General features: G+C 52.4%; 1 protein-coding gene across 1 annotated transcript in view; it reads right to left on the reverse strand.

Moving 5' to 3' along the window:
* Nucleotides 1-26,020, reverse strand: part of MYRF (myelin regulatory factor) — a 120,825-nt gene that overhangs the window by 69,854 nt on the left and 24,951 nt on the right. The window contains exons 2-4 of the mRNA XM_065403361.1: nucleotides 8,180-8,267; nucleotides 6,712-7,047; nucleotides 2,638-2,699 (exon numbers count right to left, since the gene is read on the reverse strand). Of these exons, the coding sequence (XP_065259433.1) occupies nucleotides 2,638-2,699; nucleotides 6,712-7,047; nucleotides 8,180-8,267 (486 nt within the window). The remainder of the gene's footprint in view (nucleotides 1-2,637; nucleotides 2,700-6,711; nucleotides 7,048-8,179; nucleotides 8,268-26,020) is intronic.

The following is a 26,020-nucleotide window of genomic DNA, read 5'->3' on the forward strand; positions in this document are numbered from 1 at the left end:
TGACTAAAATCACGTTATCCCGTCAAACCATTCCCTCCATAAACTTATCAAGCCTAATTTTCAGAAAGCTCTTGACAAGGTTCCTCACCAAAGGCTCTTAAAGAAAGAGGGGGATGGATAGTTCACTGGTTTGAGCATTAGCCTGCTAAACCCAGGGTTGTGAGTTCAATCCGGGGGGGCATTTCAAAAATCGGGGGCAAAAATCTGGGGATTGGTCCTGCTTTGAGCAGGGGGTTGGACTAGATGACCTCCTGAGGTCCCTTCCAACCCTAATATTCTATGATTCTATGAAACTAAGCAGCCAGGGGATAAGAGGGAAAGTCCTTTTATGGATCAGTAACTGGTTGAAAGATAGGAAACAAAGGATAGGAATAGTCAGTTTTCACAATGAAGAGAGGTGAACAGCAGGGTCTCCCAAGGATCTGTACTGAGGATCGTGCTGTTCAACATATTCATTAAGATCTGGAAAGGGATGTGAACAGTGAAGTGGCAAAGTATGTAGACAACACAAAATTATTCAAGATAGTTAAGTCCAAAGCTGACTAAAAAGAGTTACAAAGGGATCTCACAAAACTGGGTGACTGGGCAATAAAATGGCAGATGAAATTCAGTGTTGACAAGTGCAAAATAACGCACACTGGAAAAACATAATCCCAACTATAAATATACAATGATGGATTCTAAATTAGTTGTTACCACCCAAGAAAAAGATCTTGGAGTCACCATGGATATTTCTCTGAAAACTTCTGCTCGTTGCTCAACAATAGTGAAAAACCCCTAACAATATGTTAGGAACCTTTAGGAAAGGGATAGAAAATAAAAAAGAAAATATCACGATATAAATCCACGGTGTGTCCACACCTTAAATACTGTGTCCAGTTCTGGTTCTGGAAAAGGTTCTGAAAAGGTCAACAAAGATTATCAAGGGTATGGAACAGCTTCCATATGAAGAGAGACTAAAAAGAATTAGGGCTGTTCATCTTAGAAAAGAGATGACTGAGGGGGATACAATAGAGGTCTGTAAAATCATGAATGGTGTGGAAAAAATGAACAGAGAAGTGTTATTTACTCTTTCACACAATACAAAAACTAGGGGTCACCCAATGAAATTAACAGGCAGCAGGTTTAACGCAAACAAGAGGAAGTACTTTTCCCACATGACCCACAACAAGCTTGTGGAATTTGTTGCCAGTGGATGTTGTGATAGCCAAAAGTATAACTGGTTCAAAAAAGAACTATATAAATTCATGGAGGATAAGACCACCAATGGCTATTAGCCGAAATGGTGAGAGATACAACCCCATGCTCAAGGCAACCCTAAGCCTCTGACTAACAGAAGCCGGGAGTGTAAGACGGGGTGGATCACTACCCTCTTCTGTATCCCCGTGAAGCTCTGGTATGGGCCACGGTCAGAGACAGGACACTGGGGAAGATGGAACCTGGCGTGATCCAGTATGGCAGCCCTTATGTTATCTTCTGCGTCTCAAGGGAACAGTTCTCTCTGTTTTTCAAATGCTTCTAACCCCGTAGCAGGGGAAGAGGCCAAGTCAATTACTGAAACATGCACCAAAACCAGCCCCCATAGTCTCACTGAGGACCCAGCCTCTGCCAAATCCAGGGCAAAACGAGGTTGAAGGGTTTGATTCCTCTCTTACGAAAAGTGAGCCTATCAAGACGGGTTCTCCGTAGCCGCCTCTTCTTCTGTTCTCTTGAGGCGAAGGTGCTGCTGCTCTGGCAGTGAGGGAAATCTGCCCTCCCTGCGGTGAGTAGCCCGGCCTCTTTGTTATATTTAAGGAAGGGCCAGGAGGAATTCCAGGGATTTTTTTAGTAAGATAAACAGAACTCTTGACCTCTTCCATAGAGAAAAGAGAAGGAGCCGTTCCCAGCATGGACTGGGTTGGAGCCTGGAAAAAGAGTGCAACTGTGGGGAGGCGGGGAAGCTGGCATGCTCCCTTCCCCTCCCACCGTCTCACCCACCCGGCCAGTGCTGCCATCGAGGCATGGGGAGCATCGCCATTGGAACCAAACAACATCCACCCACTTCCCTCAGCCCGCACCAAGCCAAGTGGGGCAGAATGGCCCTGACCCCGCCTTCCGGGGGAAAACAATCATCTCTGGGAGGGGCCCCGAGTTCCCCCCGCCCTATGCAGAAGGGAAACAGAGAGGTGCCCCCCTTGGACCAGAGGGGCTCCTTGGACGGCAGGAAAAGGCTCAGCAAGAACTTACCACTAAACAGCGAGTTCATTAGTGTCTCCACAAGTTGGGCTTCATTTCCAGGAGGCGCGCGCACCCTGGCTCTGTTTTACACCCCCACCATGGACACCAGCAAACGGAGGCTCGCAGACTCCATTTCACACCCTGCCTGGGTACGAGGCTCTCTCTTCCGCGCTGTGTGTGTGTGGATCCGCACTTCCTCCCCCTCTCCCATTCCCTCTCACTCCCCCCCTTTCAAAGACTAGCCGGAGAACAATAGGTGAAAGTCTAGGAATATTTACTAACTGATAATCTCTCCACGTATTGCAGCCGTCTGTTTTTCCCGTCTGATAAAGATTTCAGAGCCAACCACTTTCGTAAAACAAAGAGGGGGGAGGCTGGGAGGTTTGGGCTTTTTTTTTTTTTTTTTTTTTAAGCACTTACCATTCACCTGCTGGGGGGAGTAGGCTTCTGATCCAGAGTCCGGGGGAGAGTCGGGTAAAGTGCTGGAGAGCAATGGAGAAAGAGAAGAGAAGGTCACTGCAAACCAGCTTCCAGCAAAACCAAGCCTTTCAGTTTGCTCACTGTGACTTCCACACTCCAGGATAAAACCCATTCAAACGGCATCACGGCTAACCCCACTGCCCACAGACACTCCTGCTGGCAGAGGCTGGCACCAGAGCCCACACCCAGCTCTCCTGCCCCATCCTTACAGCACTCCCTACTACCAGCAGAAACTGGGACTGAAATAGCCGTGAGCTGCCCTGCAGTCAGCTCTTCTGCCCTGGCTCCCTACAGCCACAGCTCCCAGCTAGCCCCTCCACACACCATTACCTACATCGCCTCAGGCTGGGACTGGAGTAGCTGAAAGCCTTGCCCAGCCAGAGCCTCTGCACCGTTCCCTGCTGCATCTCTTGCTGGGCCCAGAACTCCTCGACAGCCAGGGCCTGAGAACATTTGCTACAGTGCCTCCTGCTGGAAGAGGCTGGCACTGCAGCAGCTGTCAGCACCCCTGCACAGTACCTCCTTTGATTGTATGTATAGGCATTTCATTTCACAGCCATTTTGTTCACCTGCTAATCAGAGTCTTCTCTTTGCAGCTCATGGCCAGTTAAAAGAAGCCAAACAGAAATGTATCTGTTCCCAGAAAAAGATCATTGGTTTCACCCTGAATAACTAGGGGAGCCTGGCTTTGTTCCGGGATCTGATGCATGAAAGCGAAGGCTGTGAGGCTGAGGGATTCAGCTTTCACTCACACCTGGGGAAATCCGGAGCAGCACCCACAGAGGTCAATGGAGTTCCTCTGGATTTACACCAGCGGCACCAAGAGCAGAATCTGGCCCTAACTCTGCAAAAGGGAACCAAATATGAATAGGAAACTCTATTGGCCTCACCAAACACACCATGTCCGGGGATAAAAGGATTGACAAGGAACTTCCTGTGTTCTATGGGGCAGGTGGGCAGCAGGGGAGTGATCTGTTGAGTTATCCTCTATTTATTTTGCCTTGTACCATGAGGCTAAACACAGGCTCCCTGCACACGGACACGTCAGTCATTTAAAAACCACACACCGAAAATTCCAGTTTGATCCAACATCAGCTTTCCAGGACTCCCAGCCCTTCATGAAAAGCTGAACGGCTCCTCCCCAGTTACCCTCAGAGACAGCCTGGGAAAACAGACATGCCATGTAGCGTGCCCGACAGGTCAAAAGACTTGGGTTATGTCTTCACTACGGGGGGGGGGGGGGGGGGGGTCGATTTAAGATACGCAAATTCAGCTACACGAATAGCGTAGCTGAATTCGACGTATCGCAGCCGACTTACCCCGCTGTAGGGACGGTGGCAAAATCGACCTCTGCGGCTTCCTGTCGACGGCGCTTACTCCCACCTTCGCTGGTGGAGTAAGAGCGTCGATTCGGGGATCGATTGTCGCGTCCCGATGGGACGCGATAAATCGATCCCCGAGAGGTCGATTTCTAGCCGCCGATTCAGGCGGGTAGTGTAGACCTAGCCTTGGTCTCCGTCAGGAGTAAGTTCCAGAGAACGTCCTGCCCCTGGATAAACAAATCTAGCTCCAGAGTCCCAGCTGATCTTAACGGCCCAGGTGCCGATATGCAGGCTTGGGTGGGGGGAGCAGACACGAGCGGGCTCAGGGTATGTTGACACTACAGGGACTAACACCAGCATAACCCCATAGTGTAGTGATGGAAGGGATTTTTCTGTCACTATAGGAACACCGCCTCCCAGAACTACAGTCGCCACCTCAACAGACGCATTCTTCCCTGCATCCACGCCGAGGGTTAGGTCGGCATAGCTCCAATGCTCCAGGGTGTGGATTTTTCACACCCGTGATGGACACAGCTAGGTCCAGACCAAGCCTAATGTGCCTTTGGGGTGGGGGGAAGGGCAAGAATATTGCAATGAGATAACGGAAACCAAACCAGAGTTGTTGCAAAGTCATCTCAGGACCCAATTCAGCTACTTCCTTGTGCCTTTTGTCACAACGATCCCCCCAAGGCAGGGGGACTGGGTAGGGTACGGAGCCCTTCACCTCTAGGACACTGACTCCACTGGGGCCCCAACTCGGGGACTGGGATAAAGACTCTCAAGCCTCCAGTGTGACCAAAGCCGAGGTTATTAGGGACCCAAAGTCGTCACCCTCCAACTGCCATTCAATGGGCTGCAGTCCCAGCCCCTGGAGGGCAGGTATCCCCATCGCACAAGCCATGGCCACTGTTGGCTCTATGAGCCTGGTTGGCCATCTCAGCCGAGGGCAAGGACAGAACGGGTCCTTACTAGACTAAACAACTGGAAGCCTCCTGCAGGATGGCCCCTAACATGACTGAGAGCCCCTAGGAATGGCCCCTGTCCGGCTGTTTGCCTCATGAGAAAACTCCGTGTCCTCTCCCAGACTGGGAATCCAACGGCAATGGACACAATCGGGGATTTTCTCTACCCCGCCTCATTCATGAGGATCTTTCCAAGTGCCTCCAATGGGCCAAATCCTACCCAATGGCCTCAGTGGAATTACATCAAGGTTGAATTTGGCCCCGTGAATTCAGAGCCTTCCCAACTCCTGGAATCATGATGATGTTCTCCTTATTGGCATCACTAGATGGCACGAGGCAGAGGAGAACATAAGATTCACAGACATGCACAAAACCTGGACTCCATCCTGGCCTGGGCCTCCGCACCCGACACCCACCAATTCCAAAGAGGAAGGAGATGGCTGCAAATGTAACACAGCGAGGCTATGCGCCACGTGAGACAGAGGTGCTAGGTGGAGGGGTGGGAGACTCCAGGATGGGTCAGTCACTGGCGCAGGTCATGCGGGGGGGGGGGGGTGATGCCAGATTGCTGGGTGGCCACGCTGAGAGAGGGATGTGGCGCTATTGATTTCCATCGCCGTCTGACTGACTCCTCTGGAGTCTTCCTCTGCGAGCAGTGAGGAAAGGATCTCCCCAGCAGCACCCTTGAAAGAGTCAGGGGAAGGGAGAAGCTGGGGTGCTCCTCCCAGCAGGGGGCTAGGGACTAACAGCTACCAGGAATGAAATGTATGAACTAGCATGTGTGGGGAGCTATTTCTCTCACCTCTGGGAGCTATGGCACATTCTACCCACGGAGAGAATTGTCTCCATCTATGTCTCACTCTCTGGGGCAATCCCCACCCTGGCCACCAAGACAGTCTCGGCCCCGTTCCCGTCCAGCATGGCACAGCAGTCCTCTCTCTACCAATGGCTGCGCGCTCCTGCTCACCCAGCAGAGCAATCGCTGGCCTGGCATTGCCACGGTTCCCTCTGATCCCAGCCTGCCATGGCAGGCCCATCTCTGCCCACTGAGGTAGACACCTGCCCAGAGAGCAGGAATAGCAGCATCTCCCTGGGTGCACTTTCTCCTCCTGGGGCTACATGTTCAGTCCACCAGAGATACAGAAACTCAGTCCTCCCACTCTTTGCAGGGGGTGAGCCTAGAGTCCACTGCAAGTGGGTGCAAATTCAGCCCAGGGTCTATCTCCTTCCTACACAGAGTGAGAGATATCAAATACCAGCCCAAGGTATTTGGGACACCAGACTCCGTATCTTTTTGTCTGAGTTAGCTACCACCTTTCACCTGGGATAGCCCCAGGGAGATCCTGGAATGAGGATTTTCTCAATCTGGAATGGATTCCAAATATGCCTCTGTTCCTGCCTGAGATACTAAAAGATTTTCCCATCATTCACTCACAGAGCCTTCTGCTCTGTGTTCCATGAATCTCTTTGGCCCCCGCCGGCCCTGGCTTTAATGCCATCTGCTCTCATATGGGACGTTACTATTCCACCTAGCTCAATGCACGTCACTGGCACGAAGGCCACAGCCAACGCTCTCAAACTCCAGCACCAATAACTAAGCACCTGAATCAATGTTTAGGCACCCGAAGGTTTGTGGGACAAACACAGCAGGCCTCAGAGTTCCTAATGCATAATCACCTCCAGGTGAAGAAACTCTCTTCACTCCTCCTCCCTGCTTCAGCCACACTTACCCGGGTGCATAGGAGGCCTTGGGCTCCGATTTGATTGGAGGGACCACGTTATTCAGGCAGTGGCCGCTGAGGTACCCCTTGGGCACCACCATGCCATTGTTGTTATTGCAGTTGAGGTGAGCACTGTAGCTGGGTCCACAGGGGTTGGCCAAAAGAGGACCATGACGGACCGGGCCTTGGCTGCCTGGGGGACAGAGATGGAGGGCACCACTGGAAGCTGGGTTGGTCACATGAGCGACACTGGAGATGGAGCTGGCAACAGGAGCGCTGACAGAGGCAGAGCCGGAAGGCTGGGTGTGTGCGTAGCTGGCTGAGGCAGGGATGTCCGGGAAGCAGCTGTGGGAGAGAAGTTGAGAACCTCAGCAGTGTATACGTATTGCACCTTTCGGCGGCCACGCAGCCCTTCTGCCCCCACCCACACACCCACCACTGGGAAGGAGGCACCACAACCCGACGGCACCAGCAAAACTGCACCCCGGGGCTCAGGCGGGGAGCGGAAGGAGGGTGAGTATCTAGCTGCTACTGGCGGGGGAATGGAGGGAGGCGGAATGTAATCTCCCAGGACAGAGGATACTAACCTAATGTTGCTCATGGATCTTTAAAGGCTAGAACTGCCCATTACCTCAGTTCTTCGACTCCTGGGGAAAGTGGCCACTCCAGCAGCTCACTTCCCGTTTGCCCCATGCTGTGGCATTGATTCAGGCCCCATTACACCACTCAGGTCTTCCTCTGAGGGCTCCCAGGCAAAGACTGACCAAACCCAACCCTGCTTACTTTGCCAGATGTGCTGAGAGGCTCCACTCAGCCCAGTGTAACAAACACCTGCTGGGAACAGGACAGCACCTCCCGTCCCAACAGGTCAGTGCCCCACTGCCAGCACTAACAGGGACTACAGCCTCCCGCCTGTGGTGAGTGCCCGTCTTCTCCCCGGTGAAGTCAGTGCACCCCAGCGTGGTGTGGAGAGCCAGGTCCACTGCTGGTCCCAGGGAAACATGTCCCTTCCGCACACACTCATTCCTGGGGATCTCTCTCCCCAGAATGCCAGTGCATTTCGCTCCCAGCATGATGCCCTAGTAGCTATTCCTAGCAGCACAGGGGAGTGTGGGCCAAAATGCATTCATTTGATGTTCCTCTGTGCCATTTTTAGTCCTGTCCAAAGGTAGCAGGGGGTGCGCCAAGGACGGGAATTAAAGGATTCTTCACTGATCCTACCTGGGAGGAAGGAAACTAGAAAGGGGTTTGGAGAACAGAGGAGGGATTGAAAATGACGATGGTAGCACAGAGCGACAGATGGGAGCTCTGACAGAGGCAGAGAGCAGGGGTAAAAGGGGGCAGGGAAGCTATTTACAAACAAGGCATTGCACCCCTGGAAAGGAGAAAATTCAACTTCTCCCTGGGAAAACAGTCACTAGCTCTGCCCCCGCTGGCAGCCCCCCACCACCGGGCCGCGCGTGAGGCAGGGACTTGCATATCTGGTGAGTCTTCCTTGCTGATGTACTCTTCCAGAATGCTGGTGTCGATGTTGGAAGGTTCCAGAGCTCCATTAATGTCGTGGCCTGCAGAAAAGAGAAGGAATGGAAGGGGCGAGAGCCATTAGAAAACCAGACAAGTCAGGCCCCCTTCCCTGAGAGATCAGAGAGCGACTTACAGCTCCTCCTACAGCCCCAGGCCCTTCCACCACAGGAGGATAAAGGGACTGAGCTGAGGGCCAGAGCCACTGATCCTTGCGCAATCAGATCATGCTCTTTTAGAGAGACCACCTCAGTGTCCACCCGCACCCCTGCCAACCCATGAGCTGGGAACACGGACGCCATGGGGGCAACAGTGCGAGTGCTGACAAGGCAGAGTTATTAGAAAGTCTGCGGGACACAGGGAGTACTCGATGGTAAATTGTGCCGACTGCAGAGCCCCGCTGGGCTGGGCCTGGTTGCTTGGGCTGTTGGACTCCACTGCACAGAGCCTCCTGAGAAATGTGGATGACAGCGCCTGGCAGTAGCATAGGCCTTGTTAGCGTGAGCTGCAGGAGCCACTGGCTTTGATTGGGCCACCTGCCCTGGCGGAAAAGCTGCTTGCTGTGGGCTGCAGGAGCCCGTGGCTAGGCCTGAGGCCTCAGGAGCCCATGGCTAGTGCCCAGCGGCAGGGCCGCGCTGTGTGGGCTCTGTGGGTGGATTCAGGAGTCTGGTTTCATTCCCTCCCCGTTGGACCCTTGCCTTGGTTTTGCAGAACATGCTGAAATCGCTCATGCTGCTGCCAGCTTTGGAACAGATCTCAGCTCCCCGCATGCACCCGCCTCCCACTCCTGCGAGGGCAGCACTAGACTTTCTTCCCCTTTCTCCTACAGGTCCCTCCTCCTCCTGTGCTGTGGAAGCCAGGCTGGGGTTCGTCGAGAGAAAGTGCTTTCTTTATCTGCCTCACTGGAGTAGGAGTGTGCAGCCTGCTGGGGCCTATGCCAACCCCAAGTGCCAAAGACACTGCCAAGAAAGGGGAAGAGCAGCCCCAGCCCCGTCCCCAGAGCTTGGCTAACAAAGACGGCCCTTCCACAACGGCCCGATCCCTTCAGCCAGAGGCGATGTGTCACTTGCCCAGCAGACGCGCACGCACACACCATCAAAGGACCACCGCCCCCTCCAAGCCACACTGTGGGGAAAGGTTAGCCAATGAACCGCAAACGTGAAAAAGAGGGGCTTCAGCCGGCGTCCAGCCAATCAGATCTTTCCCCTGTGAAAATCCCTTTCATACCAAGACAAGCAAATCGGCAGAAATAAATCCAGCTAGGAATTTTGCCAAGCGAACGGGGGTGGGGTGGGGGAATCTTTTCCTTGGTAACCCAAGCCGGAGAGAAAAGCCTGGGTCGGGATTCCATTGTAAAACACCTAACCCTTTGTGTACCACACACCTCAACAGCAGGTCACGGGGAAGGGTGACTCGCTGCTACGAAAGAAAGCATCCAGCTTAACACACACCTCAATAGAGCCTGGAGTCCCCAGCCCCTCCAGTGTCCAGGCCGGGATCCCACAGAAAAGCAACGGGCAGGACAAGTGTGCAACTTGGGGTGCCGAGACGCACAGACACTTCCACAGTACAGTCCCAGAGAGAAGCACCGTAGGGTGCAGGAGCGTCGGGCTGGCTTCCCAGCCAGGGCCTGAGGATCTGCCTCCTCGTCAGAGTAGCTTGCTTAGATACGGGCATCATGCGGGTTGGAACGTTTTCTGGCTCAGGTGCCCTTCGGACTGACAGTGTCGGCTGGACCAGGATCAGCGTAGGCAGGTGATGGAATGCTTCCCCTAGCTGCTGTGCTGCTGCTTCTCCACCTGACCCACAGCAACCCTCCCCCCTCCCCGATGCTCCACTCCTGAGTGCTCCCACACACAGCTCTGGGCCTGTCCAGCAGCACCCCTGCCCCCCAACGCTTGCTAATGCTCCTCAGTCCTGACCTGGCACGCCCCAGCTATTCCAGCCCTGCCCAGGCAAGGTTTGCTAATGTTCTCAAGCCATGACTCTCAGCTCCCCTACTATTCCAGTGCCAGTTCTCTCTTGGGCAAAGACTTTCAGTCATGCTACATCATGGGCTGATGTGGACATATGCCCACCAGGGAACCACTCAGAGAGCCCTGGTCACTTGCCACACGATCCAGCATTTGAATCCAGATCTCCAGAAGTGAAGAGCCAGTGCACTAGTCCCTCTCCTCTCCCACAGGCTACCAAGCTTCCCTGAGGAGAGCTCTCCAGGTTGCTGGTTTCAGAAGACCCCGTCCCAGGTCAAAGCTCTAACAAGCTCTGCATGGATGGACAGAATTCCTGGTGGACACAGGCTCACATACATCCCTCGGGGATAGACTGTGGCCATTCCACAGACTAACCTCCCCAGCCTGGCTGCTCTCTCAGCTCACACCCTCCTAGCCACCTTGCCTGAAAGGTCACCTTCGCGAAAATTCAATCGAGACCCAAGCAAAGGGTGCGATAAGCACCCTGGCACGGAAGGTGCGTCAGCTGAACTGCTCTGGAGCTACAACAGAATTGATAACGGCCACAATGGGGGGGACCGGCTGCGGGGTGGGAGGGGCAGTTCTTTACCTACTTAAAATAAATCCAATGAAGGACTTTTCTCAACAAGAGGCTGGAGGCCCTTGAGCCTTCTGCAAAGGGACTGAGAGTAGCCGGGCTCCATGCGGTGACATTCCCTGTCCCTGGCTGACTGCTGTCCCAGTTCTTTGCCGGTCCCCATCTCCCACTGTTTCTGATCTGTCCTGGTCACCACTAAGAATCTCTTCCCCTGAGTCTTCAACCCTTCTTCTGGTCCTCTGAGCACCCCTGTTTGTCTCTGTGGGGCAGAAAGTATCTCTGGAATGTCTGCAGCTGAGCACGAGCTCTTAAGAGCATCTCATTGCCTGAAAACTTCTGTTCAGTAGGGACTGTTACCAAAAGCCAGCTTAGGTGATTAATCAAAAGCTAATACCTCTCTTTAGAGTCACGAGCTCCTAACGACATTAACAATGCCCCTCCTCCCCTTGCAACGGGGGATTAAGAGGGAGTAGGAAGCCACAGAAAATGGACCCATGAAGCTGAACACCCCAAAGGCTCCACAGGAAACAGAACTCATCTCGAAGTCCCAATCAAAGGGAGATGGAGCAGAGGGCAGCAGTGACCAGCAGCCAATGAGCTCATATTTCCTTTGCTCAAAAGAAAAGTGCTAACTCGAACAGACAGCACCCGCCACCATCCATAACTCTGCCTAATGCACCCAGGCTCCATAACCCACTCCAGAGTCCCCCGCCATCCAGAGCCCTGCCCAAAGCGTGCCACAGTCTATCACCCGCTCCAGAGTCCCCCATCGTCCACTACTCCACAGGCTGTATCACAAGACCTACAGCCTCTCCCGGAGTCTCCAAAACTCAGCGAGTCAAATTCTGCCTTCGGTCACCGTGCAGTGAACCCACAGTAACTCTGTTGACCTCAGCGGAGTTGCTTTGTGCCACGCATTGTAACTAAAAGCAGAATTTAACTCATCCCAGAGCCATTTCAAGAGCCTTCCAGTTCCAAAACCTTCTGGGATGCCCACCCTTTCATAACCCTTTGCAGTCACGCCTGGCCCCTGCTGCAAAAACACATCAAGAGGCTCCCTAGCCCTCACCATGTTAAGGTGGGTCATGCCCTGTCCCCAGAATCACCTTTCCCTCCATAATCATTGGTCCTGCTTCCCTTTACTCCATAACCCTTCCCAAAGCCTCCCTCCATGCTCCGGAATACCCCTGGAGGCTCCTTTGGAATCTCTCTCCCGCCAGTTCCCTCACAAGGGGCTGAGGGAAAGCGTGGGGAGCCGCGCAGGTAAAGCTTGTTTGGGAAGGACAGGATGGCATTCGTTCCTCACCGAAGGAGTCAGGAGCTGGGAGAGCAGAGGCCCCCCGTACGTGGGAGAATGTCAGGAATCCCACTGTTTGGACTGGTTTTCTCTGCCTTCCCCAGACTTCCCAACTCAATCAGCCTCTGAACAGAGCCAGCAGCACCCCGCCCACCTCCTTTGTGTTTTCGGTTTGTGGCTCATCTCTGCTTTTGTCCCACTAGTCTCCCAGGCACCCGATCAGCAAGCCACGAACACCTGCTTGTGCCACCCCACCCTGCGGCATGCTCCTGTGCTCGGCACATCTCGCTCGGAAGGGATCCGGGAATCCTCACATTTGCTCAGCTCCCCGTTTCCTGTGTGAAATGCGTGCCTGAGGACAGCAGTGTTTTGCAGCTATCTGAAAGGGTTAACCGCGCCCTTCCCCTTCCAGTCACTGTATTTACGGGTCTTAGAGATTAAAACCAGAATTCACCTCGAGTGATAGGCTGATAAGTTTATGGTATTTCTATTTATAACAATCCCTCCCCCGTCTATACTTGCTCTGCTGCCTGTCTTCTAATCACCCATAATCCTCCCTGGGTCACAAAAGGGGTGGGAGGTAGGGAGAGCAACTGACAGAGAGCTGCATCCTGGGATCCCTTAACGAGAACCAGATGTGAGAACCTGGAGAGGATGACAAGGTCAACCATTTTAATGGGCTGCTGAACTTCAGCGAGGGGAATAAGTGAGTGCAAGCAAAGCAGCTCTCAAGAGGCAGGAACGAGGGGCGGGAGTTGCAAAGAGATGACGCCAAGCCAGCCAATGGGTCTGTAGGCTTCCCCAGGGCAATGCTGCCACATGCCAGCTCGGGCCAAATTCCGCTCTTGGTTACTCTGCCATCAGCGGAGGTTGCTCTGCTGTATCTGAGAGCAGAACATGGCCTTTGGCCACTTGAGGTCATATCACAGAGCTGTGGAAACCAAGGAGCAGAGAACCAGTTTGAGTAGAGTAAAAACTGACCCAACCCTCTGTCCAGACCCAGAGCCGGCCCCTGAACAAACCTTCCTGCAGCTTCCAAAGCATTTTCAATTTCCTTCCCCACACATCCCAGCAGGTTTGGTTTTCACCATCTCTGCCCAATCTGCTTCCCAGAGCAGAAGTGCTGGAAAGGCACAAGGAAGAGCTCAGGATTTTCAGACCCCTCTTGGATCTGAATGTTGGGGGGCTTCTCTGATCCCCTCAGCCTCTGAGATGCACCCATTGCTAGGCCACGTCACCAGCCGCAGGGATGGCCACACATTCACTTTCAACATCATAGAGGGAGATTTTCAGAGGCAGTGGGGGTGGGGAGGGAGAGAGGGGCTAGTGTCCACCTGCCATTTGTGCCTTTGAAGATGTTCCCCATATTGAGTTGGAGCAAGCAATGCTCTGGCTCTTATGATAGGCGTTCCTGGGCGTACGAGACAGTGAAGCTAGGAGAGGCAGCCATGACTAGCGGTCAGAGTAGGGGCAGGGAAGCAGAACATCTGACTTCTATTCCTGGATCTGCCACTGTCTCCCTGTGGGAACTTGGGTGAGTCACATGAACTCTCTGTGCCTCTGTTTCTCCACCTGAAAACTGGGAAGAATGACTAGCGCCCGGTTCACAGGACATTAATACCAGGTTTGCAGGCCGTGCGCTCATCCATTCATTAAAGTTTGTAACGGGATTGGAGATTTTGGTTTGAAAGGAAAAGTCTGATGATTTTTCATGCCCGTTTAACCCATATGACAAGAGCCTTCCCAAGAGCGAGGATGCCTGGACATCAGCGATTCAGTCCTTTGCTGAGAGTGCTCAATGGCTGCACGGTACATATGGCAAAGTGCTACAAAGCCAAGGGCCCTCAGCACAGACCATCTAGCATGCCTCACATGTAAAGCACAGCTAGTCACTCACCACAGCCCCCTTTGGGGTATCTAAGTGCTATTCTCCTCACTGTACAGATGGGGAAACTGAGGCCCAAAGCACTCAGGTGACTTTACCAAGGCCACACAGGGAATCATTGGCAGAGTACCATGCTGGAGCTGTGGTGAGGCAGCAGCCAGCACAGCAGGTCTGAAGAACCTCCCAGTCCTGAACTCACCCTTCTAGACTGCATTTCTGTAGGCGGATGTCAGAGCAGCCCTGGCCAGCAAGCGCTATATACCCATACATGGCTGTCGCTGTGACACCGTTGTGTGCATCAGCTCCCCTTATCTGGCGCAGCGGGCACTGTGCTTCCTTAACATGGTGGTGCAGTGACTCTAGGCTGTCCTGCATGCAGGTTGGCCTTCTACCTAACTCCTCCGTGGTGTTTGGAGGGGCCCCTACCCCGTAACATCAAGGCGCTCACTACTGGTATCACAGTTGTGTTCCCCCGAGGTGGCATCAAACCGCAGGGACTGCCCCGTGCGTGCCATTGCCAGCGGGTTTCCGTGAACACACACAATGGGTTGTGAAATCAGCGCACTGGGCTGCAGCATCGGCACATTCCCAGCACCTCGCTCTGCTCGCAGCCCCCTGCTGTGTTTATACTTCCCTCCCTGCGGATTGGCTAGGGGCCTGGCCAGGAGTCTGAAGAAGCTACCGGAGAGATTTCTAACCAAACATTGCCTAAGCCTGGGGAGCTGGGGGGCCAGCAGCTACGCTCCAGCTCCTCTTCCTCATCACCTGCAGCCCTAGCCCTTCCAGCCACACTAGAGCCCCAGTGGGCCCGATTGTTACAGCAAAGGCCTGTCCCATGTGCAGCCCCTCCCCAAGGGATGTGAGAAATACATGTGTTTGAGCAGCACCAATACCCCGCTCCCCCAAATTCATCCCCACCCACGAGTGAGATGGGACACACAGGGATCAGAGGCAGCATCGGCACCCAATGTGGCTCCACCCACCAGTGACACAGGACACCCAGGGAGTCAGGGGCAGCACCGATGCCCTGCTCCCCAGGGGGCATCTGTGACTCTGTTCCCCCGGGATATGAGACATGTGGGGTTCAGAAGGGGGCCCTACTGGCAAGCTCAGGAGTACAAGCCAGCTGAGGGAACAGACAGCGCCTTGCTTAAAGAATAAAATAGGAGTAGTTTTTCTAGGGACAGAAATTTCCAAAATACACACACACACACACACACACACACACTCTCTCTCTCTCTCTCCCCCCCCACCCCCCACCCCCTGGGATGCTAGAGGATCCAACCCCTGTCCCAGGAGCTTTGGGGGGTTGATCACGGCCGCCTGCCCTCCCTCCCAGCCACAGCCCATGCCTCCCCCCCACACCTCCCCGAGATATGCAGCCCAGCATTCCTCGTTAATTATGCCCTTTATTACCTGCCTGTAACATTAACCAGTCACTCCCAGGAGAGGTGACTCCTGTAACCGGAGCAAGAGGCAAAGCTGAACCCCTCCTTCCCCGAATGCTTCAGAGACCACCCCGGAGCAAGACCCCCTCTGCCCTAGATCCTGGAAGAAGCCCCACTGCTCCCTACACACACACACACACACACACACACACACACTCATAGCATCAGTACAGGAGGGCAGCCCAGCTGAGCGATAATATGACTCACCCATGACCTGAGTTCCCACCATCTCACTCACACACAGAGCATGAACTCCCGGGTCACTTTCACCTAGGATTTCCCCAGGCCAATGGTGCCCTTAGCTGCACCGCCAGGACAGTCTGCTTTCCAGGGACTGCAGTGATTTTCTGCACACATTTAGGGCACTGCAAATAATTCCCTCAGAAACAAAAGGGCCAGATCCTTGGCTGATGGACATCAGTGTCACTCCATTGACTTGAATGGCTTTGAAGTCCACAGAGCGACTCCGATTTACACCAGCTTCAGGGCACAAATCACCCCCACAAAACCGGAACTGCAAGCAAAGGCCCAACTATAGGAGAAGTCTGCCCTCTGTTTTGTCCCCTGGCATCACATTATCTGCAGCGTGCCACAGAGACAGGCCTCCCCTTTCCCATGGGTACAGAGCCACACTGGAGAGTAGGAAGCTAAGGCCTCAGCAGCACACACGTGGTGGCCAGGTCACTCCAGCCATGGGACATGTTCTGGAGGAAGCCTGAGGTCAGGGTAAAGGGAGCAGGGGGGCTAGAGCACATTGCAGGAACACTCGTTAGTCCCTTGTCCAAGGGCACCTCCAAGTTCCTGGCCCATTTTTCATTTTTAAAAGGGGCAAGTGGGTGGAGTTGCAAAGAGGGATTGAAAGTCTCATCCAAAGCCAAAAAGCTTCGTTGTGGAGAGGCCAATGCTCCTCCTAATATTATCTTACTTCCCCATAGTGCCTCTCAACCCCAAGGATCCCAGAACACGCTGGGCCACAGTCTGATCCCTACCTCGTGTGGAGCTATACTTTTCTCCATGCGTAGTCCCACAGAACTCACTGGGGTTTCTTGGGGAATCAAGTGAGATGCAACACGTGTAAATGGATCAGAATCTGGCCCTTTGCAAACGTGGGTAGACACAGGAATCCCTCCATCCACCGCTAACTTGCAGTCGCTGATGGAGTGGCCGGTAGCGCCTACTTTAGCATGCAGGGCAGGAAGCTCAGAAGTTACTGCATCCGACTGAAACTACGGGAGCAGAGGGGGGATTTTAGGGACGTGGACTGTAGGGGCCCAAGATGGGACTTCACCAGGACAGTAGAGTTAAAACCCCTATTTCTGCAATAAGACCTATGGGATCATCAGTGGCCGCAAGTTCCTCATCTCACAGGTAACTGGGGGAACCTCCAGCAGTGCAGCACAGCGCCCCCTAGAGCCGCGCAGTATGGAACCACCAATGACACCTCTCCTGGCATAGCGCCCCTGAGCGCCATGCAGTACTGAATCACACACACCCCCTCCTACCTACATTACAGCACCACTCACCCTAAAATTTACTAAATCAAAGCCACCTTCAGCCACCCAGCGCCCCCTAGTGCCAGGCATACTGAATCGCCACCACCTCCTACAATGCAGCACCCCCTAGCGCTGTGCAATACTGAATCTATGCCGCCTCCTCCAGAACAGTGCCCCCCAACACCAAGCACAACACCCCCCTAGCCAGAAGCACAGCTCCCCTTAGCACCATGGAGCACTGAGTCACCAATGTCACCTACTACAGTACAGCACCTCCCGGCACCACGCAGGAAGGAACTATGAGGAACGAACCATCAACCCCACCTCCTACAGCAGCGTACCCCAGCTCCATGCAGTCGTGAACCATCACCATCCCTTCTGCAGCACAGAACCCCCCAGCCCCATGCATTACTTCATCATCATCACCACCTCCCGCAGCACACGTCCCCTGCCATGCGGATGGGGCATTGTCTCCAAGGCAAGCATTTCCCTATTAAGTCACAATGCCACATCCCATAATACTTTGGTGTTCCCCACTGGTCTCCCATCCAAATATCATCCAGACCTGATCCGGCTTAGCTTGAGCACAGAGGATCACATGGCCCCTTTATATATACTGAAAAGGGAACTTTCTCCCAACCACCAAATAGAGCAATTCCTGGTGTTTCATTTTGCTTTGCATCATAGGTTGCCTGCCTCCTGCCAGTCTCACTCCTTACTATCCACTCCCACCATGCACTACACAGCTATTCTTAATGCACTGGACAAAATGGGAGCTGCACCTGCCTACGCAGAGGTGAGCTGGCTCCCCGTTTCCCTGGGCCTTTGGAAGAACAGGAGGTGCCGTGAGGGATTTCCCACCATAGCAGTACTGGGAGCTCCCCAACCCTCCATAGAACCATAAGACAAGTACTCCATTTAGAAAGCAACAATCAGTTGCACACATACAAAATGGGAAATGACTGCCTAGGAAGGAGTACTGCGGAAAGGAATCTGGGGGTCATAGTGGATCACAAGCTAAATATGAATCAACAGTGTAACGCTGTTGCAAAAAAAAGCGAACATCCTTCGGGGATGTATTAGCAGGAGTGTTGTAAGCAAGACGCGAGAAGTAATTCTTCCGCTCTACTCCGTGCTGATTAGGCCTCAACTGGAGTATTGCACCACATTTCAGGAAAGATGTGGACAAATTGGAGAGAGTCCAGAGAAGAACGACAAAAATGATTAAAGGTCTAGAACACATGACCTATGAGGGAAGATTGAAAAAACTGGGTTTGTTTAGTCTGGAAAAGAGAAGACTGAGAGGAGACATGATAACAGTTTTCAAGTATGTAAAAGGTTGTTACAAGGAGGAGGAAGAAAAATTGTTTTTCTTAACCTCTGAGGATAGGACAAGAAGCAATGGGCTTAAATTGCAGCAAGGGCAGTTTTGGTTGGACATTAGGAAAAACTTCCTAACTTTCAGGGTAGTTAAGCACTGGAATAAATTGCCTAGGGCGGTTGTGGAATCTCCATCATTGGAGATTTTTAAGAACAGGTTGGACGAACACCTGTCAGGAATGGTCTAGATAATACTGAGTCCTACCACAAGTGCAGGGGACTGGACTAGAAGACCTCTCGAGGTCTCTTCCAGTTCTATGATTCTCTGACAGCACCATACTGTGCAGCCATAGGGCATGTGGCATCGCTCCGGAAGCACAGTAAGTAGAAATGGGCAGAGCCATGCAGAAGAAATGCCTCAACCCAGCCGTTCTCCTCCTGGGATCTCCCCCTCTCCCTTCTCCTGGCCATTTCTCCTCCTCTTCCCAAGGTCTTCCCTCTCCCCCTTCTCCCCAGCCTCTCTTTGAGTCCCTTCTCCTTCTCTTATTATCTTCTACTGCCACCTCTTCTCCAGCTCCCTACTATTCCCCCAGGCCCGTCTTCTCCTGGCCTCTTCCCTCCCAGCATCTCCATTCTACTGGCCTACCCCTTTCTCCATCCCGTCTCTCCACCCTTCTCCTAGCCACTCCTCTGCCCTTGCCAGCTGTGAGCATTGGCATGGATGGAGCCATTGTCCTCTGGGCACGGGGAGAGAGGAGGAGGGGGAAGGTGTGAGAGGAGACACAGTGGAGCGTTTGTGCATTTCCCTGCTGCTCCCCCCTCCACCTCCGCCGTCAATGGGCTGCTTGTCAATTCATGCGCTAAGATGGCGGAAATCGCAGCTCACACACAAGTGTTGCCATTTGGCGGTGGCGAAGGCGCCTGCTCGGGAGGGCACATTGGCCTGTTTGTTTGGAACCCAATTTCACTGCCACAGAGAAAACGTCCAGTTCTCCCTCAGGAGCTGACGGGGGGAGGCCACAAGGGCAAGACCAGGTGGAGTCCCCCTGAGTGGAGCCTGGCAGGCCTTCCTGACCTCATCAGACCCAGGACCGATGCCGAGATACCCACAGAGTTTTCCCTCCATCTAACCCCAGTGCTTCCAGTACTCAACCAGGCACCCCAGGAGTGGCGTTGAGGAATCAATTCACTGGTACGCATCTGATGCTCCCTTGGCTGCTCTGAGAGGGGCAGCAGACGCACACTGGATGACAGAGCCACATTGCCCAGCGACCGGGAGAGGCTAGGGATTGAGCTGCCCCCTGCAACAGATGGGAATAAAAATCAAGGCCCAACTGAGGCGAAAGGTGTCACCGAGCTCCACTCCAGGGGATCCTCAGGAGAGGCCGCGGGCTCCACCTCACCACCTACCCTGGGGCAGCGGGCCTGAGGGGATCTAGGGCCTGTTCCCTCTCCCTCCGCCCAGAGGGTGGGAACTTGGTACAGAAGCCACCGACGGGCCACTTTGATGCTTCAAGAAACCTTCACAACAAGCGGGAAGTAGTACCCCCCCACCCCAGACACCACCAACACGCCTGCTTCCCTCCGAGACACTCCGCCTCCCACACATACTCTTCTCACATGGGTCACCCCCTCCATGAAACAGCCAGTCCCTCAGTGCTCAACCATGACACCAACAGCTCACCTGCCATGTGCTCCCCTTCCCCCGGGACTGGGGGAGAAGGCCCCATTGCAGAGGAGAAAGGGTGTCTCACAGTCCAGCCCTTTGCTCCCCCATCACAGGAAAGCAAGAATGGGGACAGCTTCTTTATTCTGACTCCTCTCTCGCATTCACGGGGAGAACACAGGGTGGGGCAGCCTCTTCCCCCTCTCAGCTGGCCTCCTGAAGGGCCGTGGCAAGTTGGCAACACACTGGAGCAGAGTAGTAGGGGTTTTGCCTCTTCTCATCCCGTCAGCTAGGTCAGAGGCATCTCTTTGCCTAACTCTATTCCCCCACAAGGGAGACATGGAAGGAGGGAGGCCTCTCAACACAGCCCCGACTGCCTCCCCTGCGTACGATGGACCTCTATTGACTGCGAGCCCACTCAATCAGAGAAACAATGGAGTCAAGCTTCAAATTCACACGCCCAGATCCTCTGAAACGTCCCCTGGCCTTACCATGCGTCCACCACCCGGCTCTACCAGATCCGAACAGGAAACTCCTTCTCATGGGTGTGTGGCTAAAGGACAGGAGTAGAACACAAGAAATCTGAACTGAAATCCCTGCTCAGTCACAAACTTCTGTGTAACCTGGGGTGGGTCACTTTCCAGAGCGTCCTGCCTGTGACATGGGATAATCCTCCTCCTTTTTCCCACCTGATAATTGCCTTGTCTGGGTATGTCTACACTACGAAATTAGGTCAATTTAATATAAGTCGATTTTTTAGAAATTGATTTGATACAGTCAATTGTGTGTGTCCCCACTTAAGACCATTAAGTCAGCAGAGTGCGTCCACAGTACTGAGGCTAGCGTCGACTTTCGGGGCGCTGCACTGTGGGTAGCTATCCCACAGTCTCCGCCGCCCATTGGAATTCTGGGTTGAGCTCGCAATGCCTGATGGGGAAAAACATTGTCGTGGGTGGTTCTGGGTACATGTCGTCAGCCCCCCCGTGAAAGCAACGGCAAAAAATCGTTTCTCGCCTTTTTTCCTGGGTTACCCGTGCAGACGACATACCACGGCAAGCATATAGCCCGCTCAGCTCACTGTCACCGTACGTCTCCTGGGTGCTGCTGGCAGACACGGTACTGCAGTGCTACACAGCAGCAGCTCCTTGCCTTTGCAAGTTAGCAAAGACGGTTAGCAGCCGTAGTGTACCGTCTGCTGCTGTCTCCTGGTTCCTCCTGGCCGGCCTCGGTGAGGTCGGTCGGGGGCTCCTGGGCAGACATAGGTGCTCCTGGCCGGCCTCGATGAGGTCGGTCGGGGGCTCCTGGGCAGACATGGGAGTGACTCCAGGTCATTCCCTTCTTTAAGTTTTGTCCAATGGAGATTCAGTCCTGCCTGGAATATCAGGCAAGCCTACCAAAGAACCAGAGAGGCAAACGTCCGCTCCTGGTCAGAGCCCCAGACATCTCGCTTCTATGATGAGCTGCATGCCATTCTAGGGGGTGCCCCCATCACTACCCCACCCCTGTGCTTCCCTCCTCCCCTACCCCTCCCGGGCTACCTTGGCAGTTATCCCCCCATTTGTGTGATGAATTAATAAAGAATGCATGAATTTGAAACAATTACTTTATTGCCTCTGCACGCGCAGATCAAAGCGGGGAGGGGAGGGCAGTTGGCTTACAGGGAAGTAGAGTGAACCAAGGGGGCAGGTTTTCATCAAGGAGAAACAAACAGAACTGTCACACCGTAGCCTGGCCAGTCATGAAACTGGTTTTCAAAGCTTCTCTGATGCACAACGCGCCCTGCTGCGCTCTTCTAACCGCCCTGGTGTCTGGCTGCGCTTAATCATTTCGTCTTTTAGAACGGAGTTCTGATAGCACGGATTCGTCTCCCCATACAGCTATCAGATCCAGTACCTCCCGTTCGGTCCATGCTGGAGCTCTTTTGCGATTCTGGGACTCCATGGTCACCTGTGCTGATGAGCTCGCCACGGTGGCCAAACAGGAAATTAAATTCAGAAGTTCGCGGGGCTTTTCCTGTCTACCTGGCCAGTGCATCTGAGTTGAGAGTGCTGTCCAGAGTGGTCACAATGGAGCACTCTGGGATAGCTCCCGGAGGCCAATACCGTCGAATTGCGTCCACACTACCCCAAATTCGACCCAGCAGGGTCGATTTCAGTGCTAATCCCCTCATCGGGGAGGAGTACAGAAATCGATTTTAAGAGCCCTTTAAGTCGACAAAAATGGCTTCGTCGTGTGGACGGGTGCAGGGTTAAATCAATCTAATGCTGCTAAATTCGACCTAAACTCATAGTGTAGACCAGGGCTCTGTAAGCTCTTCAGGGCAGGGACCATCTCTCACTATGGGTACATCTGTACTGCACGCTGACCCTGGGTTCTGAGTCAGGTTTGAGCCCAAGCCCCCCATCCATCTACACACAAATCAGTCTGACTCAGGCCAGCAAGCACTCAGGACTTGGGTCCTGCTAGCAGGGTCCCACTGTGACTCAAGTCCAACACCTGTCATTTTGCAGTGTGGATGTAGCTCAAACCGCAGATCAGTCAGAGGGTCTGTGCAGTGCGGTATGGACTGGTTAGCACAGCTGTGAAACCCGGATCCAGCAACTGTAAATCCAGGTTTACAATGCAGTACAAATGCTCAAGCACAGGCTTGGAAACATCAGGTATGTCTACACAGCAAAAAAAAAAAAAACCCAGGGCAGAGAGTCTCAGGGCCCGGGCTGGCACAACAGTGTTAAAAACAGCTGCATAACTGTTCCAGCTTGGGCTGGAGCTCAGGCTCTGAGCCCCGGGAGGGGGGGCGGGGATGGGCTCAGACTCACTGCCGTGAGCTTTTTTTGCCATGCCGACATACCCACTGAGTCCACAAGCCTGGGTCCCCCAGACCCAGGCTTGGTGTGCAGGCAGTGCAGACATACCCTATGTGTTTGGGCAGCACATTTCCGCGCCTAGAGATCCACAGCTGGGATCTCTAGGCGTGGCTGTAACATAAATAATTTATAGATTTAAATCTAGGTTTCTGATGTGGAAACAGAGCCTTTTGGAGAGAATCACTCTTAATATTAACATGCACTGAAGCATATTTGCACGTAAAAAAGGAATTTCCAACCCCAGACTGAGTTACTACTACTATTGTTTGGCTACATCTACACTACTCGCCGGATTGGCGGGTAGCAATCGATCTATCGGGGATGGATTTATCGCGTGTAGTGTAGACGCGATAAATCGATCCCCGATCGCTCTCCCGTCGACCACTGAACTCCAGCTCGGTGAGAGGCGGAAGCAAAGGCGACAAGGGAGCCACGGCAATCAACCCTGCACCATGAGGACACGAGGTAAGTTGAACTAAGATACGTTGACTTCAGCTACGCTATTCTCGTAGCTAAAGTTGCGTATCTTAGGTCAATCCTCCCCAAGTGTAGGCCAGGCCTTTGTATGACAGTACTGCCTTTGGGTCCCATTGTGCAAAGGCCTGTACAAACACAAAATAAGAGGCATCCCCTGCCCCAAAGAGCTTACAATATAAATAGACAAAGGGGGCAGGGGGCACCGAGGCTACAAAGAGGTGGAGTGATTTTACCAAGGCTGTACAGCAGATCAGTGGCAGAGCCAGAAACAGACGCCAGATCTCCTTATTGAAAATCCACTGCATTACCCACTGAACCATGCTGCTGCATAATGCCACATTAGAGTGCCCAGATAGCAAGGGTGAAAAATCGGGACAGTGGGGGGGGGTAATAGGTGCCTATATAAGAGAGAGACCCAAATATTGGGACTGTCCCTATAAAATCGGGACATCTGGTCACCCTATGCCACGTTAACCATGCTGCTGTGCCTAGCATCAGTGTGACATCCCATGGGACGCCACAAGCAGGACTGGCCCCTGGGATACTCTATAAATCTCACAGACTGGAAAGATGTTAGAATGGCTAAAAATGAACAGAGGCCAACATGAATAGTCTGCTAGTGCCTGAGGTGGCTGCAAGAGACTGGATTAGCAGAAGCACCCTTACAAGACTCAGTGGGCCACATAGCCCAGAGGACGACAGCAGCTGGACAGGTCAGTTTTCGAGAAACGCACCCCACGAATAGTGCTTGGGAGCTCAGTAAGTGATTTGGAAAGATCCAGCACACTGGAGCCCTATGTGAGCTGTCCTGGGAAAGATCCCACCCCCTCCCCAATCTTTCAGGCAGGATGATTATTAATAAAATAGGTACAGGATAATACAATCTTACAGGCATTTCACAGAACACATACAGAGGGGGGACATTCTGTTTTGTCCCTGCTGGGGTGGAACGCAGCAGCTGTGTAAGTGCGCACAGAACAGAGAAGAAATGAAGACTATCCCATCTAGTTGAACTGCTAGGGTGACATCAGGAAGGCAGAACATATTTATCCAGACAGAAATTCTGCCAGGTCGCTAGGCTTTGACATCACTATTTGTGCAAAACTGACACCAGATCTTTAATGATCAAAAGTGTCAGGTCAGTGGGCTTTACTGCTCATCTGATTGACGGCAGCACATCCATCTCCCGTCCAAAATTTGAGCAGACCAAACCCTATTTAGCTAACATCATCTGATAAGATCACAGCCTGAGACTGCAAGACCTAACTGAGCACAATATGAAGTGAGATTTCCCAGGAGAAACCATCACCACAGGAGAGCCCTTTTTACACACATCTTTCATATGCCCTACATGAACTTCCCAAGACATGACAGCATTTTCCAAGATCTAAGGTATGCTGTAGAGTAGAGAGGATTAGACTGACAACACTAAATACGTAAAGATAGGACAGTTGTTCCTTTCCTTAAGAATGAAACGAGGCGGTGATTCAAAATGTGCCACTGCAGGTGTATGCATCTCAATGCTGCTACCAATCACCCAATGTAAATTACATCATTGTAGAGCACATAGTACCAACCAGGAGTTGCTTGAAATGAACAAGTTAGAACTTTTCTTGGCTGTTTGGCCAAGGTCTAGGATTGATTTAATATCTGACTCATCCTCCACCGGGGAACTATACCATGCTCTTGCAGGGGGATGGAGCCATGGATATAGTAAATGTTACTCATCTCAGACTTCATAGATTCATAAAGGTCACAAGGGAAAAATCCACACCCCTGAGAGATGTAATTATGCTGGCCTTGCTCCTGGTGTAGATAGTGCTAGGGCGACAGAAGAATTCTTCCGTCAACCTAGCTACCACCTCTCTGGAGGAGGAGGCGCTATAGCAACGGGAGAAACCCTCCTGTTACTGTAGTGAGTATCTTCTCTGAAGCGCTGTAGCGGCACCGCTGCAGTGTTTTAAGTGCAGACATGCCCTTAGGGATCTACATCAACAGAAGAATCCTTCTGTCAACCTAGCTACCACCGCTCAGGGAGGTGGAGTTCCTACGGCAACAGAAAAACCCCTTCCATCCATGTAGTCTGCAGCTACACTATGGGGCTACAGAGGCATAGCGACGGTACCGTAGCTACACCGCTATAGCACCCATAGTGTAGACATGGCCTTAGTTAATTCAGATTAACTTTGCTCAATGTGCCCCTGTAGACAAGCTCTTCTAGCCTGTGCTCAAGTCACCCCTTAAACTTTCTCTTTGCTAAGCTAAATAGTTTGAGCTTCTTTAGTGTCTCACTGCAAGGCCGGCTTTTCAGGCCTACAATTGTAACTCTTGTTCCAGTTTGTCCACATCCTTTTAAAAGTGTGGATACCCCAAATTGACACAGTGTTCCCATAATGGAATGGAAACGGATTTCTGTGCTCCTACAAGCCTCCGCGCTTCCTACTGGCTTTATTTATTAAAGTTCAAAAAATGAACAAAAAAGTTGGAAAACTTCTCAATTGTTTTCTGAAACAATGATTTTTGTTCACATGAAATTTTAATTTAAATTTTTCATTTACTGAAACTATTCATATATTGTTTCTAATTTAAGGTATTTTACATTGATTTTAAACTTTTATGAAAATCTGAAAAAATCATTTATGTAAATGTCTTATTTTGATACATGAACATTTTCAATTCATTTTTATTACAATTTTTGCAAAAAATATATATGAATTTTTGGACCACTGACAATATTTCACAGTTTTTTAAAAAAAGGACTTTATATTGAAAAAGTATTTTTTGCTTGTAAATT

The sequence above is a fragment of the Emys orbicularis genome, chromosome 4 (genome assembly GCF_028017835.1).
Source record: "Emys orbicularis isolate rEmyOrb1 chromosome 4, rEmyOrb1.hap1, whole genome shotgun sequence".
NCBI lineage: Eukaryota > Metazoa > Chordata > Testudines > Emydidae > Emys > Emys orbicularis.